General features: G+C 34.2%; 1 protein-coding gene across 3 annotated transcripts in view; it reads right to left on the bottom strand.

Moving 5' to 3' along the window:
* Nucleotides 1–211: 211 nt before the first annotated feature.
* The window catches only part of tmem260 (transmembrane protein 260), a 65,070-nt gene continuing 42,471 nt past the window's right edge, over nucleotides 212–22,810 (bottom strand). Inside the window, exons 10-18 of one of the 3 annotated variants that reach the window (XR_008839273.1) lie at nucleotides 21,149–21,257; nucleotides 20,880–21,052; nucleotides 14,239–14,410; nucleotides 13,997–14,136; nucleotides 11,512–11,688; nucleotides 4,503–4,556; nucleotides 4,322–4,406; nucleotides 1,473–1,783; nucleotides 212–499 (exon numbers count right to left, since the gene is read on the bottom strand). Coding sequence is in view for 2 of the 3 variants with exons in the window: in XM_056477538.1 (XP_056333513.1) it covers nucleotides 1,529–1,783; nucleotides 4,322–4,406; nucleotides 4,503–4,556; nucleotides 11,512–11,688; nucleotides 13,997–14,136; nucleotides 14,239–14,410; nucleotides 20,880–21,052; nucleotides 21,149–21,257 (1,165 nt within the window). In the remaining variant the exon portion in view is untranslated. Of the gene's footprint in view, nucleotides 500–664; nucleotides 1,784–4,321; nucleotides 4,407–4,502; nucleotides 4,557–11,511; nucleotides 11,689–13,996; nucleotides 14,137–14,238; nucleotides 14,411–20,879; nucleotides 21,053–21,148; nucleotides 21,258–22,810 lie in introns of those variants that run through there. The other 2 variants (XM_056477539.1, XM_056477538.1) reach the window with 2 other exon arrangements.

The following is a 22,810-nucleotide window of genomic DNA, read 5'->3' on the forward strand; positions in this document are numbered from 1 at the left end:
CACACATGGAGCACATTCCATTAGAGTTCCACTTCAGATTCAGTTCAGAGGTTCATGTCCCTTCACTGTAGAAACCTCAAATAGGGCACACATTGGGGTTTTATATATATATATATATATATATATATATATATATATATATATATATATATATGTAATTAAGTTTGATGGCCACCTGGCCATTGGGAAGAAGGAGGTGTAGAACCAAAAAAACTTTTAAATGGTTTAATAATGAAAAAATAAAACAGATGGCAGCTCCTGATGGAGACTGCTGTCAACCTAAAAACCAAAAGCAAAACGTCCAGGTCTGGTCCTCTCCCGTCTAGCACTAGCGTCTCTCCTCCTTTTAGCTTCCAGGGCTCCTTCGTGAGACTGGAGGCAGGTCCAGGTGTTTCTGATTATCTCACTCACTCCACCCACCTCATACACCCTCATGGCTCTCGGTCCACAATGCATATTCGAGTCCTGATTGAGAGGTAATGTCCGATTCCGATCGAGTCTAAAACCAAGAGATCGTGCCCGATTTATGATCATGTGATCAGATCTGGACATTCCTAGTCTTGGGTGTTGGAATTTAGCAATTGAGGAAACAAAAATTATTTCTGCACTGTAATATAACCAATATATATTGATAACTAAATTAACCGCTAAATTTACACTGATGTGGTTTTGTATTAGTAGCTTATATTGTACATTATAAAAGATCCCAGCATAAAAACAAGCATATTCAAGAGGGGCTCACTGGAAAATACATTTGGCTGCATGTTCTAGCTAAAAAGACTGCTATGGGGCTCAACTACGATGGCAACAGCTTTTTTTCCTTTTCACACAAATGTTATTTACAGAGACACATTATCAATGAATAAAGAACTATTTTTGTGCAGTTCTTTACACAACAGCAAATATATACCACAAAACTTTGTCTATGATTGAAAATTAAATAAGTTTGCCTAATCTTTTATCTTCATATCAACAATGTCTCTAGTGTGGTCAGTTTGCTCAGTATCTCACTCTGTATGGTGCTGTACTTGTGATGCAGGCTCTAGGATTCAGGTATGCTGAAGCACCATTCCACAAAAGATATACAAACAATGTGCACTTTTCTCTTACATTTGCTTTTTTAAACACTATTGGTTGGGTTTAGGCAAGGGTTTAGGTCAGTAATATGCTAGAAGGCCCACCTTCTTGTGGTCATATACAAGCAAGAATGACATGTATCTGAAAACTACAACAAAACATACTTAAGTAATGTTTCTCAGATTTGCAAAAATGTATCTAGTGGACTTGTCATCTGAAACGTGCAACGGAACCTACCAAGAGTAACGTATTTTTGCAAAAAAAAGTAGGCTGAGGCACATATTTCCAAAGACCATGGCCTGCTGGTGAATTTGTCTGTGCTTTTTAATACACAACATTGTTTGTCGCAATTTGTGCTTTGATGCGTTCTATATATTTGTTTCTCTCCCTCTTACCTTTTCATGCCATCTACACCTATGCGTTGTTTCAGACAATTCTGTGACTTCCTGTCTCAACCTTTCTGTCTGTCTCTGAATTTGTCCCGCTCTTTCCTGAGGTGTGTGATGATGGAGCGGATGGCCTTGCTCTGGGGATCGCTGGGTTCCCTCTTAATGTAGCGGCTGAAGTGGCGGATGCTGCGACTCATAAGGGAATCTAAACCATAACCTCTGCCCCCTGACTGCAGTAGACGTTCTGCAGCAAGAGCCAGGTTCTTATCCCAGTTTGCTGGGTAGTCTACCTGGGCATCCACAATTTGACAATAAAGCTGTTGAAAAAAAAATAGAGAGGTGTAAAATATGTATAACTAGTAAAGAAAAAATTTAATAGCCCCTTTCACACATACAGACCTTTCGGGAAAATTACTGGCAATTTTCCGGAAAGATCTATATGTGTGAACAGGCCCTTTTTGAAAATACCAGTAAATTAGTTCTGGCAATTTTCAGGAAAGAAAAGTGGTAACATTACTGGTAAATTCCCGGAATGCTGCGCTGTGTGAACGCAGAAGGAAAATTGCCGGAAAGAGTACGTTCACACTTAGAACACGCTGATGTGAGAAGTGTAGTTCAGCCAATCAGAACATTCAGACGCATTCACATCCTCGCTGTTTATGAAAATAAAAGCCTTTGAATATTTTTCCAGACACATTTAGCTGCTAGATGTTAGTCAGATAACGTTTCTATGTTCCTTCTTAATGCCAACTGTGTAAAACAAATATTGATAAAATGCTTATGATAAGCCAATGTTTGTTTACCTTCAAGCTCTGCTTCCTTCAGTTGGCGTTTAGAGCTCATTTCTGGTTAATTATGTCAGAATTTACCTGTACTTTGGAATGTATATGTGAATGGGCTTTTCCGAAAAACTCCGTAACGTCATTGCCTCTGTGAACAGCGCTTTTTAAATTTACCGGTAAAGTCATTCCGGAATTGTTTTCTGGATATTTACCAGTATCACTGTGTGAGAGGGGCTAATATCTTTACAAGTCTTCAAAGTAGTTAATATAAACAGCAAAAACCATCATATCACCAATTGCTGTCATATTTACAAAACTGCAATTAGCCTACAAAGATGTTCATGACACATCATGCTGAAAACAAGATTTGCATTTACTGAAGGTGGTAAAAGAAAAGTGCTGAAGGTTTTAGGTAAGCTTACGTTTTAGGCTTTGATTATGTGTATAATGCTGAGTTAGAGCTGCTTTGCCATGCACTGTCATGCTACTCAGTGTTTCTCCTGTTAATAACATGAAAAACATGCAGATTGCTGTGAATTGGGAGTTTGGATAGTGACTATTCTATCAAAATATAGCAATGGGCAATTGTTAATCTAAAAAATTATGTAAATATTAAAGTTTAAAATAGGAATGAAATCATCAGCTAAAAAGAAAATAGTAGAACTGAACATATGGAAAAAAAACTGAAAAAGCTAAAGAAAATTGTAATCTAATGAAGCACATAAATGCCTTAAATCAATAGTTCACCCTAAAACCAAAATGATAATTCTGTCACTATTTACTCATCCACTATTTGCTCCAAAATGTTTTGAGTTTATTTCTGTTGAACACAAAATATAAAGATATAATTAAGAATTTTGGGAAATCAGACATTGACTTCCATTGTATGTTTTTTGACTACTATGGAAGTACATGATTACCAGATTCTAACATTCTTCAGAATATATTATTTTGTGTTCAACAGCTTTAAAACCACTTGAGGGAGAGTAAATGATCAGTAAATTTACAAATGTGAAAATCTATTATTTAATATTTAGCAATCCAGTAACCACCTAAATCAGTAAAAAAAAAAAAAAAAGACCATCAACGTACTCGTGTCTATAATATTGCCACAGCCATATCACCTAGCAGCCCAAGAGCAGCTACTCACTGAAACTAAGCAGGGCTGAGCCTGATCAGTACCTGGATGGGAGACCACATGGGAAAACTAGGTTGCTGTTGGAAGTAGTGTTAGTGAGGCTAGCAGGGGGCGCTCAACCTGTGGTCTGTGTGAATCCTAATGCCCCAGTAAAGGTGAAGGGGACGTTAAACCTAGATCCTGACTATCTGTGGTCATTAAAAATCCCATGGCACTTCTCGTAAAAGAGTAGGGGTGTAATTACGGTGTCCTGGCCAAATTCCCTCCATCAGCCCTTACCCATCATGGCCTCCCAATCATCTCCATCCACCGAATTGGCTCGATCACTGTCTCTCCACTCCACCTTTAGCTGTGGCTGCCGTCGCGTCATCCAAGATGCTGCACACTGGTGGTGGTGTGGAGAAAACCCCCCCCCTCATCTTCAATGCCTCCTCCATCTTACCCCAGACATGCCCAATAATGTTCATTTCTGGGGACTGGGCTGGCCAATCCTGGAGCACCTTTACCTTCTTTGCTTTCAGGAACTTTGATGTGGAGGCTGAAGAATGAGAAGCGCTATCCTGCTGATGAATTTGCCCTCTCCTGTGGTTTGTAATGTAATGGGCAACACAAATGTCTTGATACCTCAGGGTGTTGATGTTGCCATCCACTTTGCAGATTTCTCGCATGCACCCATAATGAATGTATGCCCAAACCATGACTTTTCCTCCAAAATTGACTGATTTCTGTGAGAATCTTGGGTCCATGCGGGTTCCAATAGGTCTTCTGTAGTATTTGTGATGATTGGGATGCAGTTCAACAGATGATTTATCAAAAAAATAGACCTTCTGCCACTTTTCCAAATGATCAACTAGAAGTCATTATTTGTTGCTCTTACAACTGGGATCGACATCAAGACTTTTGTCAGGTAGTCTATAATGTAATGTCTAACTTACCTTGTAGGAAATCTCATAAAGGCGAGCCTGCTGGTCTTTCTCCGCATTCTCAGCCAGGTCAAACAGGAAAAAGGCTGTCTTCATCCTAGATTATGATGGAAAATAGAACCAAAATATATATATACACGCATCTACATATTAAGCGTTAACAAAGTCATGATAGCAGTAACAATTGTTTTACCTGGCCTGCCACATCTCCTCATTGGCAACTCGCTCCCAGGACCCTGGGTGGAAGCTGAAACAGTCAAATAAAAGAAATTTTGTTGTGTGGCTAATCTACTCCGCCAATATTCCTCTACATGTTACTTCCATAAAATAACCAAAAAGAAAAAAAACATTCCAAAATGTCAAATGCTATTTCCTCTTCGTATACATTAAGATGGCATCAAAGCAGTGTTGTCAAGTGCAGACTTAAAAATGCAAGTTTAAAAGCAGCCGGTAATCCGGCGAATCGTATTCTGCATATCTTCAAACCATACAACAGCTGATCTTCAACCTCGCCTGTCTTTGGAAGCTCTCTCCGTGCTGAACGACCCATATATTTCTGCATTTCTTCCTTTTCCGCTACATCGCTCATAAACGTGCAGCCTCTCCTTCAAAGGAATATTTTAGCGTGTGACTTCCCCACTAATATTTGGCTGGCAGGCAGGGATGGACACGCTTGTAGTGGGTGAGAGGAGAGTAATGTCACACCATTCAACCCCGATTAACTTGCTGAATACCAGCCGGCTGCAGAGAGCCTCAGTGCTGGAGACTAGAACTAATTTCACTTTATACACAGATATTGACACGCCGCAGTTTAGAAAGTCATTAGGGTGGGGTCAGCGGACTAATAACGACTTTGAAGCTGGAGACGGAGGCTGTCTGCACAGCGTGGAGTCAGAGCAGTGTTTAAGTGCACTTCAATATCGGCGAGGACTGGAAACACTTCAGAGATGTGGTAGAATGGGGTGCTGCTAAGAGCACCTGCCGAAAATGCTCAGTGATGAACCTGAAGGTGCCATATGCTATGATCATCTCAAACATTTATTTACATACGCATTTATATCTTACATGCTTTATTTTATTATTGAATATGTGCCCTTTCATTTTGAATTTCACAATTTAAATTTGATTGCTGAATCAATCCTCAATGGAAAAAACAAATGTTTAGTAGACCATTTGCTATTTGTAGATGCACAGTTTATAGTTTAAGCTTCAATATGTCCAAAGCTCGCATCTGCAATAGTCACATCACAGGATGTAGAATGTTGAGTCTGAATTATAGTTACCAGAAACAACAGTTGTGAGATTTAGGGAGTCACTTCAAAGTTTAATCATAAATGTTCATCATTTGCATGTGTTTTAAGGCCTATGATGACTGTGTGAGTAACTTGTAATAATTTAACTTTAATAAAGATGAATTGTATTGAATTATTTATGCAATTTATAAGACTATCCAGTGTTTTTACATTTGATTAATCAATTTCTGTACCAGAATACTGTTACACTCCCCAGAAAACACTTTATTTCACCTTTTGTCTTTAATAGGCTTGTAATTTGTATGTTTTGTACACTGTAAAACCAAACCAAAAAACCAAAGGCAAGTTTATCAAATGTATAGAGTGTAGTCAACTCAAATTTTACTGAAAGTTATTTCTACTCATCTGAAAAGAGTTTTGAACTCAGTGTTGAAGGTAATGAGTTAATTAAATATCTCATTACTTCAACATAAATGGAGTAAGTGCACACTACTCATAGATTAGTAATTTAACTTAAACCAACTGAGTACTGTAAAACCCAAAAAGTTAAGGCAACTCAAACTTTGAGGAAACCGATTGCTACAAGCTTCATTTGTTGGGTTTTACTGTGCTCAAATTGCTTCATGTACTCAAATGGATTAAGTTCACAGTATTCATTAGGATCAGTTTTTGCACTTAAATGGTTTGTTGCAATCAGTTTTCTCAAATGGTTTGAATTATCTTAACTTACTGGTTTTTACTGTGTATGATTCACTCCGCTGAAGAATCATTACAATTAGTATAAATTAATTATTTCTTTCCAAATAGAGTTATGAAAGCTATTTGATGAAAATGTATTCATATCGCAATGCATATCACAAAACAACAAAATATCACAATGTAAGATTTTTCCAATATCGGAGATCCCTAATTTGTATTACATACAGTTGAAGTCAGAATTATTAGCCCCCCTTTGAATTTTTATATATATAATTTTTTATTTCTCAAATGATACTTAACAGAGCAAGGAAACTTTCACAGTATATCTGATAATATTTTTTCTTCAGGAGAAAGTCTTATTTGTTTTATTTCGGCTAGAATAAAAGCAGTTTTAAATTTTTTATGAACCAGTTTAAGGTCAAAATGATTAGCCCCTTTAAGCAATTTTTTTTCGATAGTCTACAGAAGAAACCATCGTTATACAATTACTTGCCTAATTACCCTAACCTGCCTAATTAACCTAGTTAAGCCTTTAAATGTCACTTTAAGCTGTATAGAAGTGTCTTGAAAATATATATAGTAAAACATTATTTACTGTCATCATGGCAAAGATAAAATAAAACAGTTATTAGAGATGAGCTATTAAAACTATTATGTTTAGAAATCTCTCCATTAAGCAGAAATTGGGGAAAAAAATAAACAGGGGGGCTAATAATTCTGACTTCAACTGTATGTTAAAAAAACTGTGCATGCAAATCTAAATAACACTTATCCTAACTTTATCATTCAACATTAACAAGAATTTTGTTAATCTCAAATAGTAAAAAACTAATCGAGAATGAACTTTAAATCACTAAATGTACCAAAAAGCACCAGAGAATTTTTGAAATGGCAACACAGAAGTGCCAAGTTTTTTTGGACATGCAACACAGAAATACCTGTCAAAATGTATTTATATAAGGCTTTTCATAACACAGGCTGTTTCAAAACAGGGTTCACCATGCAGGGTAACCTGCAAATGAACCCAGGCTTACTGAAAATATGTGAATAAGCCTACATGTTGCTCCTGTATTTCGTTGCACTTCTTAGGTAACAAGTATATTACTTATTACAAAAATATATTATTTAACATTTAGCAATCCTGTAACAACCCAAATCAGTGATGAAAAATACAATTGTAATCATTTCATGTAAATAACCTTAGATGTCTAGGTTGTTCACATGCTTTTAATGATCATATCATCACTTACAGCCCAATTTACATAAACGTTGAACATGCAAGATTCATAGATTGAATGTGGGTAGTGGGTAATTTTTTTAAAGAATAAAAAAATAGATTGAATGTGGGTAGTGGGTAATTTTTTTAAAGAATAGTTATATTTATGTAGCTTTAAGTCTGATGTTTAAGGAAAGTTGTCATTAACTTATAAATTAAAAAACTTAATTTTTTCACTGCTTTTTTATTTTTACTAAACTGATTTTTAATTTTTAATAAGATACAAATAGAGTGAGAGCGATTCATCTTCATTGTTGGACACTTATCACTATATAGTGCTACTTATTTTATATGAAATGACAAATAAAATAGTTTTTCTCCATGACTTGTAGGACATTTTCAAAAAATAGAGATGTCACATCAAAGGACAAGCAAACTCAATTTTGTAGTTTTTACAAAAAAGATAAATATGTAAAAAATTCAGACAAAAACATAACACAAACATCACGACACTTGCAAATATCCACGTAACACAACGGAAATGTTTCAAGGGGACCCAAAACCATGACAGAGTCTGCTGAGATATGGATGTCTTATTGTGACCAATTGCTGCACATTTATTCAGTTGTTTGTGTTGAGACCAATTGCTGTGCATTTCTTCAGTTGTTTGTGTTGTGAGAATTTGCAACACGTGTGATCATTTCTTTATTTGCTGGTGTTTTTTGTAATTGCATGTGCTTTCTTAAATGGCAGCGCGTTAAGCTCTCTCGGCCACTGTTATATCCACCTTTATGATCTAAATGGTATAAAATGTTTAAAATTCAATAATTTAGGGTGGAAAGTATGCACATTGAGGCGCAAGCATTGTTATGTTATCAGGTACCGTTATTAGTTACTTCAAAAAACATTCACTTAGCTGACAATAATACAAGTTTTACAAGTTGTCATACTTCATTTACATTTTTGCTGATTTTATTCAACCAAACTAGCATAAGCCTAAAATTTAGTGCAAGTTGGTGCTACTTTGGCTTATGGTCAGTGCAGTAAGGGACTATTATCATCAATAACGGTATAGCACAAAAGTTTCTAGCATACTTCACATTGGCTTTGCTCTTGACTAAGTGCAGCTCAAAGGCTTTTGTCTTGGAAACACTGTACAAATACGGCGGCAGCATTGATGCATACTCAATGCCCTTATGCGATATTGAATGTATATATCTTTGATTGAGTTATCAAAGTACAAAGAGCAAAGCCCAGTGCATAACCTATTTCATATTCTGTGATCTGTTCAGCTCAAACATATTACACTGTGAGAAATGCAGACTCAATTGTTGCAAAAGCAAAGAACATACAAACTACAACTCTCGTCTAGATTAAGGCCCCGTTTACACTACTATGTTTTAGTTTTAAAATGCACAAGTTTTGCTACAGTCCACACTACAGCCATCCATCCACACTACGCCGGAGTTTTCGAGCCCTGAAAACGGAGCGTTTTGAAAATGCTGGAGAGGCCGTTTTCATTCTAAAATGCTGCTGCTCCGTGTCAGTGTGGATAGGGGAAAACGGAGACATCTGAAAACGGAGGCGTGAATGCAGACATTCGCCTATCTGATTGGGGCTTTTCCCTCAATATTAAGTAGCCTACACACAGTTCAGTCCTGCATCCTCTACTTGTAAATTTAGACTTCGCAAGTTTGATATGGAAAACAAACTCCTGAGGACACTACTTTAAAACCTCATTCAAATCACCCTGGTTATGCTGTTTCACTATCTTAACAATAAAACAAAAACATGATATAAGGAACTGTCAATTTTCATTTTGATATTAGCAACTTAGACACCAGAAATGTTGAGGCATCGTGTAGCTGCATATTTATATGACCGTTATCTTCACTGTATGCATATAACAAAACGGAGCCTATAACATTACTGCCTCCCTTCATTTTCATTGAAAATACGAAACATACCCTCTTTTTCATTGAATATCAGTTTTAATAATTTATAATAATAATTATAAAAGTATAATGTACAATAAGTTTACACATTATAGGAATTAAAGGCAAGCAATCATTCAGATGTGCAGAATCAGTGTCCGCGGTTACGTTAATTAATACATTAACCTAACTTTAATGTAGATGCAGAGTTGTTCAGAAACGCTGGGTGAAACGCTAATGTGGACACGGATCGTTTTCATTCTAAAACGCCATTTTAAAACTAAAACGAGTTTTAAAACCAGTGCTGTGCTAGTGAAGTTTTGATAAATAGCAGCTGTAATCAATGTAAAAATGATTACAGTGAGAGTGTGAGTTATGCAACAAACCACGTGTGTGCATTGTAAGATATATAGCTGTACAGTGGTCAACATTTGAAGTGGATCAAAACTCGTCCTAAGGCAAAAATTAATACTGTTGAATAGTTTTAGGACAACTTTGATGAAAGGAAGCTGATCCAAGCTTAAGATAATGCAATTGCTGAATTGCCTTATAATTTAACTATTGTTGTGACTTGTGTTGTATAGAACTTTATTCCACATTGAAAGTAATGCCATTTACAGTTGAAACCAGAAGTTTACATACACTCTAAAAAAAGGAAAATAACCATTTAAAAAAAAAAAAAAAAAAGTCTGATGGTAAATCATACTTAACGTTTATTATTTTAGGTCCATTAGGATTACCTAAATGGTTTACTTTGCTAAATGCCAGAATAATGAGAAAAGGTTTTTTTTGAGAATTGTTTTGTTAATTTCTAGACAGTCAAATATGTACATACATTTCCTTGGTATTTTTTAGCTTTGATTTTAAACTATAACTTTGGTCAAATGTTTTGGGTATCCTTCCACAAGCTTATCACAATAGTTTGAAGAAAATTTGGCCCATTCTTCCTAACAGAATTGGTGTAACTGAGTCAGATTTGTTGGCTTTTTGCTCGCACAAGCTTTTTCAACTCTGCCCACACATTTTCTATAGGATTGAGGTCAGGGCTTTGTGATGGCCCCTCCAAAACATTCACTCTGTTGTCCTTAAAGCACATTTTAACTAATTTGGCAGTATGCTTAGGGACATGGTCTGTTTGGAAGACTCATTTGTGGCCAAGTTTTATTTTCCTGGCTGATGTCTTGAGATGTTGCTTCAGTATTTCTACATAATGTTCTTTCTTCATGATGCCATCTAGGCTGTAAAGTGGACCAGTCCCTCCTGCAGCAAAACAGCCCCACAACATGATGCTGCCACCCCTATACTTCACAGTTGGGATGGTGTACCTAGGCTTGTAAGCTTTCCCCTTTGTCCTCCAAATGTAACACTGGTCATTATGGCCAAACAGTTCAAACTTGGTTCCATCAGACCACATGACCTGTCTCCAAAAATTATTATTTTTCCCAATTTTGCAAATTGTAATCTGGCTTTTTTGTTGATTCTGGCTTGTTGATGTTCCCATGTTGTCACACAAGGAAGCAGTGTGTTTGAAGTTTTTCTTAAATACTATTCCACAGTTATGCCTCCACTTAACTCAAATGTTGTCAATTAGCCAATCAGAAACTTCCAAAACCTTGACACCATCATCTGAGCTTTTTGAGAGGCATGGTAATCTTATTGTATGTAAACTTGACTTTCAAGAAAAATTATAACAATTTCTCAAAAAATATCTCTCTCATTATCCTGCTGTTAAGCATAACAGAAACAAATTTGATAATCCTAACTTACCTAAAAGAGAAAAAGTTTAGTTACATTAGCATCTGACTTTTTTTAATGGTTATGTGTCTTTTTATACAGTTTATGTAAACTTCTGGTTTCAACTGTAAATTACAACAATGACTAATTTATGCGCATGTATAAATTATGCACAATTTTGTTCAAGGTCACAACCTGGTATTAGAAATGTATTAATGAAATTGTACTGGTTGTAGTGTTTATTTAAGCTGCAAACATTATAGTCCACATAATAACAGAAGATGTATTGGCAAACCAAACAATAGGTCATTGCCCAAACATACTTAATTTACTTAATAAACTCCAAACATAATTCACGTGGCTCACCTGTCGTGTGGCTCACTCCAGTTGTAAAGGTTGTGTGTTTTTTGGGCCCACTTCTCGGGGTCAAATGGGGTCTTGACAGGTAACAGCTGCTCACAGACGCCCCAGGGCCAACGAGAGAAACTCCCCTCCCAGCTGGGGTCACCCTCAGTAAGACCAATACATACAAACACAGGCCTGCTGTACACAAACCCAGAGCAGAAACTGACCATTAGTCAGAGTCACTTATTAGCATTGCAAATGAGTGGCTAAGTCGTCATAAGGATGTTCACTAGTAAAATTATATTGCATAAGCTTATAGTTTCAAAGTAATCAGTAAAATCAAAAGAACAACAGCATGAAAATACTATGACAAGTCACAATTAGTCTAATGCAGTACATAAAGTTAGAAAATACAAAAATACAAATAAAAAAAAATTCACATTTTCTTTGGATTTATCATTTATAGTAATATTATTGAGTAACATGGGCGACACGGTGGCTCAGTGGTTAGCACTGTCGCCTCACAGCAAGAAGGTCGCTGGTTCAAGTCCTAGCTGGGTCAGTTGTCATTTCTGTGTGAAGTTTGCATGTTCTCCCTGTGCTAGTGTGGGTTTCCTCCAGGTGCTCTGGTTTCCCCAATGGCTCAAAGACATGCAATGTAAGTGATTGAGTAAACAACATTGGCCGTGGTGTATGAGTGTGTGTGTGAATGTGAGAGTATATGGGTGTTTCCCAGTACTAGGTTGAGGCTGAAAGGGCATCTGCTGCATAAAACATGCTGGAATAGTTGTCAGTTCATTCCACTGTGGTGACCCCTGATAAATAAGGGACTAAGCCAAAGGAAAATGAATGAATGAATGAATGAATGAATGAATGAATGAATGAATGAATGAATGAAATTGAGTAGAACTTTCTTTCTGGTTTAAAAAAACATTGTGTAATTAATTTTTTGTTTGTTTGTTTGTTTGTTTGTTTGTTTGCATAAAATAACAATGTTAACATGTTTTGGGACATGCGATATCGATGTTTAAACTGTAGAAGAGTTAAAGGGATAGTTCACCCAAAAATGTAAATACCATTTATCCATTCTCCACTTGTTTCAAACCAGTTTGAGTTTTGGTCTTCTGATGGACAAAAAAGAAGATATTTGGAAGAATGTTGGAAACCGGTAATCATTGACTTCCATAGTATTTGTTTTTCTAACTGTGGAAGTCAATGGTTCAACATTTTAATATTATCTTTTGCATCTACAGAAGTCGACATTTGATATGGTTCAAACCCATTATCAAAATTGTAACTACAGAACAAAAACCATTCTCGTCTTAGGGCAATTTTGAAAAACGTTTTTGATCCACTTCAAATGTTGACTAGTGTATATTTAGTGTCATTTAGCAAATGATTTTGTCCAAAGTGACTTCCAATTATTTTTGTGTGTGTGTTTAACATTAAAAATATAATCTCAAAGGTTTGGAATTAATTGAGATTGAGTAAATTGTGAGTACATTTAAATTTTTGAGTGACATTTCCCATTTACAAATCAATAGTCGGTAGAATACTGAATCCTCAATCACAACAAATAAGAAGAAATTCATTCATTCAGAAGAATTTATTTTTCCTGAAGAAAATGAATGCTTAAAAATGGCTAAAGATTTTTTCTAATGTGGAAAAGATTTTTACTTGTCCATTTAAAAATGTCTAATTTAGTTATTTCTTGGCCATATATTTAAAGTAATGTGTCAGAACAAGTCTACTTATATACTGTACATATATTTTTTTTTATTTCCAACGTAATGTTTCTTTAAAAAAAACTCAATAGGAATATCGACATAAGAAAATTAAGACCCATTCAAAATAATTTAAGACTTACAACCCAATATTTCAGTGAATTTAAGACTCTTTAAGGCCTACTATTTTGTTTTTACTAAATAAAACACCCTGTTATAATGTTTCAAATGAATGCTTAATGACCTAACGAAAGTTTATCGATTTCCTAACACTTACTTTAAATAAACTTCAATTCTCTGCATGAAAATATATAATAAGACAGTTAACAAACTGGAAGGATTATTAAAAGTAATGCTACAGAAGCATAGTAATTTTATAGTAAACACTTCAGAGTAGAATTGAGTAAAAGCTTCAAAGCGTGTCTGTTATGTTAGGGTCACTATAGATCTTGCCAGTATAACAGAAACATAAAGCCGTCTCTCTTAACTAAAAGGTTAAAGGCTGGTTGTTTTTCCTCAAGTATGCATTCCTTATTCTCTCTGTTCTGCTTCCCAGAGAAATGACAGTAGCGTTTATTGCCCCCCTCTCAAAGGCCGGGGGGCTTTACCAAGGAAATACTGCCGTCTGGTGGAGGGAGGCAGTAAACATCCCTCCCTTTCTTTGCCCTTCCAGTGTGGTATAAGAGGAAACAGAATATATTTAACTGTTTGTTATTTCACAAATATTTCTGTGCTAAAAAAATGACATGGAGGACAGAGGTGTGTGTGTGTGTTAATCTTACTGCATATTACGCTTGAGTAACTGCTCGATGCTGAATGTTTTCTTTTCCACAGCGTTGACTGGATCCCACCGGCGGCCAGGAAATGTCACTCCTGGTAGATGCTTCTGGAGTTTTGCCACATACCAGTTGTACGTCATCATCTGCATTATAATATAGTAGCATCTTTTAAAGAGTGAAACAGTGATGGAGCAGCATGACCATGGCTGTAATAAATTAGACATGTGTCCTGCTGGATTACGGACCTCCTGGTCGACGAGGCTGAGGTCTGGCCGGAGACTCTGGCAGTAGTGCTGGTAGCGCAGTGTGTTTCCTGGTAAATCACCGCGAGTCAGAACCAGAGAGCCCTGCGGCAGAGACAACACCACCTCACGGGCAAACCTGTCCACCACGTCATTACTGCTCTGATCACAATCCCTGTCCACAAACACAGACACACACACATTTTGTATGAAAAATGGCAGATATGAATGTAGTATAAAAGAAGGTTCAGCACATGCTTGAGCTGTAGTCGGAGTTAAACTGGGACACAACAGTGTTTTTTGTATATTTTTGCACATTTTTATGCGAAATTGTTTAATACTTCCCAAGTGATGCTTTACAGGGCAGGAAAATTATCACAGTATTTCCTGTAATATTTTTTCTTCTAGAGAAAGACTTATTTTAGTTTGGTCGGAATATACACTTTTTAAGGTTAATATTATTAGTCACTTTAAGAAATTATTTTATTTAATTGGCTATAGCACAAACCAAGGACTTGCCTAATCAACCTAACTTGCCTAGTTACTCTATTTAATCTAATTAAGCCTTTAATTTGCACTTTAAGTGGAATACTAGTATCTTTAAAAAATTATTTTTAAACGAAAGATATTAGTCATAAGAAATAAGTCAAAAAATAAAATTTCACAGGAGGGCTAATAATTTTACCTCCAATTCTATATGTAAAATCGTAAATTAAAATGAAAACTGATCACTAATATATTTTTGCTTTGAAATAAAAATGTAATATAAATAAATGTTCAAAAAAATGGAAAACTGAAATAAGTTTAGCTGAAGGACTAAAATAACAAATATGAATTAATAAAAAATATAAATTAAACCTAACAATACAAAAAAAACTTACTTAAACAAAATAACTAATAATTTATTACAAATAAATTATTAAAAACAACAATAATCACAAAATAAAAATCACAATGAACACTAAAAATCCCTTATCCTATTTGAAACCATTCAAACAAAATGCATACAAAAATATTCATGTATATCTTAAAATTTCATATCAGCAATTACATTTTTACATGCAAAATTTAAGTAAACTTTATTAAATATTTATTAATATTTTACAACGACATTGTACTTTTACCAGCCATAAAAACCTTTTTCCCCACTTAAATTTTTCATGGACCACCTAGGAACCCCCTTCTTTGGGCCCATTAGAGATTAAATAAAAAAGAGATTGAGCACAAATTAATTTATAAAATTTTAATATGGATTCATTTATACATAGAAGCTATTTTGATTCAAAACAGTTTCGTCACAGATCATTCTTAGTTTTTTGAATGACTCTATAATATTGTATAATTACTTGTCTAAAGCCTGAGACTCACCACCAGATTTGTGTTGTTAGTGCATTTGTAAAACTTCGAAAACCTGTAAAGTCGTAAGTAGAATGAAAAAAAATAGCTCAAAGTGATCTGAAAGTGATACAAAATTGTGTATGAAAATACTTGGAACAAAATCAGCGGTGACGTCTGCTATGAGGAGTTTGCAGAGAAGTCATTCTTACGAAGGTAAAAAAGCTATTGTGCTGCCTAATATTTTTGTGGAAACCCTGATATATGTTTTTCAAATATTTATTGATTTATAAAATATTAATGCCTATATTGGCAATTTTGCTCAAATTAGCTTGTTGTTGATGACTATCAGTATTCATTTCAGCTTTTGCACAGTTATGTACATTTTACTAAAATAACATACCTACACACATATATAAAACAAATTACTTTTTTATAAACACACTTACCATCTGCTTAGTATGTTTGAAGCTGCCTTAATAAAAAAATCTAAAGCCTTTCCAGACAACAAATTAAGACCTCTGTAGACAACATTAAATATTTTTTTTCCAAAGCTGTTTATACTTTTTTTTGTGCCCTTAATTTTTTTAATTAAAAGTTCTAATTATTTAACGGTGTTTGAATAGTGATTGTTTGAAATAATATGATTGTGTGAAAAATTGTAAAGTCGAAAGTAAAAGAAAAAAATTAGTGATCTAAAAGGGATATAACATTGTTTGTGAAAATACCTATGAAGAGTTCATGCAGAGAAGTGTAATAATTTCTTACTATTATTTTGAATGTAAAAAAAATTGTGCTGCTTATTATTTTTGTGGAAACCCTGATATATAGTTTATCCAATATTTATTGATTTATTAATAAAATAGTAATGCCTATATTGACATTTTTACTTAAATTAGCATGTTGTTGATGACTAACAGTATTTATTTCAACTTTTGCACAGTAATGTACATTTTAACAAAATGACATACCTACACACATATACAAAACAAAATACTTTTTATAAACACATCTGCTATCTACTCGGTATGTTTGAACCTGCCTTAATAGAAAAGCCTGTCCTGACAACAAATTAAAACCCTTGTAGCCGACATTTAAGACTTTTTTCAAAGTTGTTAAGACATTTTAAAAATGATTTAATGGTATTTGGTCATTAAAATGATTTAATGGTATTATCGTAATGGTATGACTGTTTGAAATAATATATGATTGTGTGTAAAACTGTAAAGTTGAAAGCAGAAAGAAAAAATTAGCTGAAAGTGATACAAAATTGTGTGTGAAAATACTTGGAATGAAATCAGCGGTGACGTCTCCTATGAAGAGTTTGCAGAAAAGTGTAATAATGTAAAATGTAAAAAAAAATTTTGCTGCTTAATGTTTTTTGTGGAAACTCTGATATATAATTTATGCAATATTAATTTATTTATTCATTTATAAAATATGAATGTCTATATTGACATTTTGTGACCTTAAAGTTTGAAAATGATTTTATGGTTATTGAATAATGTTGGGTTGACATGATCATCACAGCAGCGTCAGCCAATGAAATTACTCCACAATCGACAACTGTCTGAACTGGGGTATTTGCATAAAGAAATCTGATTGGCTGTTGCTTCCATTGGTGCTTGAAAAGTTAAGAAAGTTCAAGCTTCTGCAGTGAGCAACACGGCTGAATCGGTGCCGACGGATCCACAATTTAGTTAAGCAAAGTTTGATGTCACCCATTCAAAGTGAATGGGAAGTGTTGACGCTGACATCCCGTGTGAATGGGGCATAAAGTCTTAAATAAAAGGAAAAAATGAGCTGAAAGTGAGACAAAATTGTTTGTGAAAATACTTCATGATGACATCTCCTATAAAGAGTTTGCAGAGAAGTGTAATCATGTCTTATTATTACGAATGTAAAAAAAAAAAAACAATTGTGCTGCTTAATGTTTTTGTGGAAACCCTGATATACATTTCATACGCTATTCATTCATTTGTAAAATATTAATGCTTATATTGACATATTTGCCCTAAAATGCTGAAAATTATTTAATCCTTGTGTACTGTAGGGATGTTTTCATCCACTCTGGGGTGATTTTGTCTTAATGTGGCCATAACTTTTTCTGTGTTTTAGCTAGCAGAATTATTTTTGGTTGACAAATCCTATTTTGACACATATTTTGAGAAAATACTCTGAATTAAAAAAAAAAAAAAACTCAATGATACACTTGATACACACAAATTGACTACCATTTTATTATGTTAGAGATGAAGTCCTGAAAATGACTTGGGCATAAAGTGACTTTAGATTGAAAATGAAGTCTTGGACATTTAAAATATGACCGTTGAATGCATTGTTTTTTTTCTAATTTACTGTCGATGGCTCCATTGATTTCCATTAACCACATTTTTTGATTACAAAACCATGACACCATATAATCATACATTTTTGATTGTTGGTGGTTTTCCTTGTTGTGAAGAGGTCAAATTTGTCATTTTTACTGATGATCATCAGTTGGCACTATTGACCCTTTAGATAGGCCTGTGCAAAAAAAGCTTAGTTTCTAGATATTATATGGAGTATAACAGCAAATTAAAGTGTGTGTATGTGTCTGTGAGTGTGTGAGAGTGACGTTTATGCACTTAGCTTAATGGAAGTCGATTGGGCAAAAACAGCTACCAACAGTAAATTATGAAGAAAAAACGAAAGTCTAACAATGCATCAAAGCCAATGTTTTTACTAATCGTTCACATGTCCAAGACTGTGATAAAAGGTGAAAAAAAATCTTTGGACAAAAAATACTTTTCAAAATATATTGAAAACACAAAATCAGCAGTGACGTCACCTATGAAGAGTTTCCAGAGAAGTGTAATTCTGATTATTATTACGAATGTAAAATACTATTGTGCTGCTTAATATTTTTGTGGAAACTTTGATAACATTAATGCCTATATTGACATAGTGTGTCCTTAAATGCTGAAAATTATTTAATAGTTTTTGAATAATACTTGTTTGAAATGATAAATGATTGTTTGAAAACTGTAAATTTGAAAAATGAGCTGAAAGAGATCTAAAAGTGATACAAAATTGTGTATAGAAACACCTGGAACAAAATCAGCGGTGACGTTTCGTATGAAGAGTTTGCAGAGAAGTGTAAGACTCCATGACATTTTCTTTCTTCGGTCGGTTTGTCTGTGAAGCGGTGACGAGCTGGAACATCAGGTGGACAGGTGTGATGAGCGTCAGTCTCGCCGCTGATCAAAGTGCAGTGATGTACCGAACCTCAGCACATTAATCTACATGACTGCCGTGGCTAGGATGTCTAATCAAGCACAGAACTGGCTGCTTTAATCTGCATGACTAGCGTGGCCAGGGCGGCTAATCAAGCAGAGAGTCAAAGCTGCAAAAGAGCGCCAGAGAGAGCTTTTGCTTTGATGTGTGCTGAAGCATGGAGGAAATGAGGAATTCAGAGAAGTGTCTGCATTGGTCTGGATGATCAGCCACAAACAGAGCAAAAACTCAAACTTAGAAGACTTGGAAGACAAAATAATGCAGTCATGTATTAACTATTATGGAGCTTTGATTGCATACAAATATTATAAGTGAGCTTTAATAGTCATGTGAAAAAAATAGAGGCCACGTGTAGCTTAAATGTTTAATTGAAATGTTATTTGATAGGCTGATTTATTTTTTTTTTGTTTATTTTTTATTTTGGTATGAATGCATATTTTTTGTTATGGTTCACTTTGTTTATTTGTTTTGATATGCTTTTAGTTCTCAGAAAATCTTAGAATTTTTCATTCACTAGAGTGCATGCTTATAAATTAATTGTTAATCTTAATCACTATTTACGTGTATGTGACTACAATTTCTGTGTGGTATTTTATTCATTATATTAAATGAAATGTGAAATTATTTCATGAAGCTATTGGAATGTACAGTACATTTAAAAGGAATGTTTTCCCCTAAATTAGTTCTTCAAAAAGCAATCTTTAATCATATTTATTGACAATTATAAAAATATGGTAAAACAGATATAAATTGTAATTATATATTAATAATGTTTAATATTTTTTTAACAATTTTTAAATGTGATTTATTTATTTAATAGTAAAGCCAATTTTTTAGAAATGTTTAGTTTTTCCTTCAGTGTTAGGTGTCACTCAATTCTTTAAAAATCATATAGTGATTTATAACTCAGGGCACATTTCTTATAATTCTAAATGTAAAAAAAAAAATGTACTGCATATTATTTTTGTGGAAACAGTTTTGTCTATATATATTATTGTAGAAAAAGGAATTAAGTTTTTATTACTTTGGTCTGTTTTTTCTTTTCATTAAACAATTGTATTTGTATTGCTTAAGGTGATATATTAACCAAACTTCTCTTGAGTGTGATATGCTTTGCATAATAAATGAAGCATTTTTGCAGAAGTAGATGAAGCTGACAGAAATGCAAAAGCCTGATTGTCTAAAATTAACTTGAGCTCTGCAGCTAAACTTCCTGTGAGCAGAGATGTTTGAAACTGAACACAGAATAATTGCAGTTGAGAAGTCTTATGCTATTGACGTTGTGCAGAGAATTCATAGAAAAAGAGGATGTATGTATGGGTGCGGCCAAAGGAGGACTGAAGAATGATTGACAAGTAAGAAATTCCACTAAACTCCACCTGTTAATAGCAGCGTATAAGAGCTGGAGTCAGAAAATGAAAATTGTTGCGCACCTCCTGAATGTAATTCTTGCATTGTGTTGGGGATTACCAGAATTCTGTGAATCGAATAATTAATTTGTATGCAATAAATTACTGATATTTTTGCTATAGAAGAAAACCCTCTCCTAACCTTTTTTTATCGAACACGCATGAAATTGATTAGATATTCCAATAATAAATATATTTTACCCATATCTTTTATAAAAATATTAATGGCATTATTGAAATTAGAGTGTTGTTGATTACTGACAATATTCATTAAATTTTTTGAATAATTTAACATTTTAATAAACTGACATATTTACCTATACACATATACAAAACAAATTTTTTTTAATAAATTGAAGATTCTTTAGTAAACACATTTCCCATCTACTCAATTGTTTTAATAGAAAAAAACAACAAATTAAGACCTCTTCAGACTTTTTTCCAAAGCTGTTTACACATTTTGCGCACTTAAATTTTGAAAAATGGTTTAATGGTGAACAATGAATATATATATATATATATATATATATATATATATATATATATATATATATATATATATATATATATATATATATATATATATATATATGAATAATATAAGAATTTTAGTGAGTGGTTTACCTGTAGTTTAAGCTGATCATGTGTGAGATGAGAACTGCAGTGAGTATCCAGGCTCCTGCGTTCCACACCGTCCCTTTGCCGAGACGACCAGTCAACCAACACATGGCCCAACTCAGACCCAGACCAGCCAGAACACACACGCCTGCATCCGCCTGCAGCCAGAAGCGCTCCACCTATACACACATCCATTTATTTAGGGCCATTTGAAGTACCTTAAATCATATGAAGAAATAAAATTGATAGATGTCAATCCTAATCTTTAAACTTACCACTCCCAGTAGAAGAGGCTTCTCTATGTTCAGATTTGCTCTCCAGGCAAAGAACACAGAGTAGATGCTCACCATGATGGCAATCAAGCAGACAAAAACCCAGCGCAGTCTGAGGGTATAAAGATATGACAATAGTCAGTTCATCCAAAAAATGACATTTATGTTATTAAGTACTCAGTCCAAACCCCAGAGACCTTTGTTCATCTTCTGAACATAAATTACAATATTTTAGATTGAATCTGAGAACTATCTCATCCTCCATTGACAGCATCAGGCTCAATTAAAGTCAAGGAACATATGAAAGCACTTTAAAACACATCTAAGGTAATATGTCAGCAATCGGACAAAGTACGTCACATGTGTGCCATATACTGTATATTGACACTGAGAAGAAAAAAAAACTTTTAAATAAAGTAGTTTTTTTTGTTTTATGTGCACAAAAGTACTGTCATAGTTTCATAATATTACAATTGATCCACTGAAGAAGCATAGTCTGTTTTGGGAAAGTTTTTTGGGGTATTTTCTGGATTTTTATTGAACATTGCTGTCTATGGAGGATAAGGGAACTTAAATTTCAACAGCTTATAATTCTGAAACAGATTTTAATGAGAATTTAATGTGCCTGTCCTGTTATCAAATTTCTCAAATGCAGCTAAAGATCTAGATCTGTAAAGATCTAACGAATGGCTTTCTTAACTCCTTTGAAATATTGAGATGGCAGTACAACATGTGTAGTCTCATGAACCACTGTTATAAGCGATAATGATATTTGCGCATGGCAAATTATTTACATGTGGGTGTAGTAGTGTAGTAGAAAAAACAACAGACCCAACTGTAGTGTTATATGTGCTGCTTGTTTTGAGTAATTGGCTAAAGCATTGAAAGGAGCAGTGTGGAGTTTATTGAGATAATTTATTCATTCATCCATCCATTATTTACAAAAAACTATGTAAATAATGGTATGTTATTAAGGAGGGAGGTCAGAAATGTGTCATACATTGTTATAAAATATATTTCTTTCTGAGTCGTTACGTACATAGAATAAAATGGGTCTTTCCAAACATTGTTCAGAAGATCAACATACAGCAATTTAAGTAAAAAGTTGATTGGAGAAGGGAAAACTTATAATGAAGTGCAAAAAGTTATAGGACGCTCATCTGATATCCTTTCAATTGCTTGTGGCAACTAAAATATGCAGATGAAAGCTGAATTGAAGAATAGTCCAAATGGCAAAGATTTATTCAGTCATCAAAGACCAGACCAAAGCTCATCTAAAATGAGCTGTTAACAAGAGCTTTCATAAAGCACCATTGTTGAAAAAACTGAATCGGTTCAAATTTGCCAAGGTACACATTAGCTGGCCCAAAGATAAATTTGGGCTGATGAGACTAAATAATTGTTTTTCTGATTTTGTGGTTATCGTCAGCATATCAGACGACACCGGGAATGAAAATCAAGCCTCAGTTAGCTTTGAAGACTGTAAAATATCTTATACTGTGATGTTGGCTTAATTATTGTTTACTGGGTATCATGGTTCTATTTGAACACAAAGAACTTGTAGAGATTATGTTTGCCTATATACTGAAGAGGAAATGCCCCAGAAATTTTCAGGTTAAAGAGAAAAACAGTGGTACTGCTATTTTTAGCAGATTGATATTCCTT

This window comes from Danio aesculapii, chromosome 17 (assembly GCF_903798145.1).
Source record: "Danio aesculapii chromosome 17, fDanAes4.1, whole genome shotgun sequence".
Lineage (NCBI taxonomy): Eukaryota > Metazoa > Chordata > Actinopteri > Cypriniformes > Danionidae > Danio > Danio aesculapii.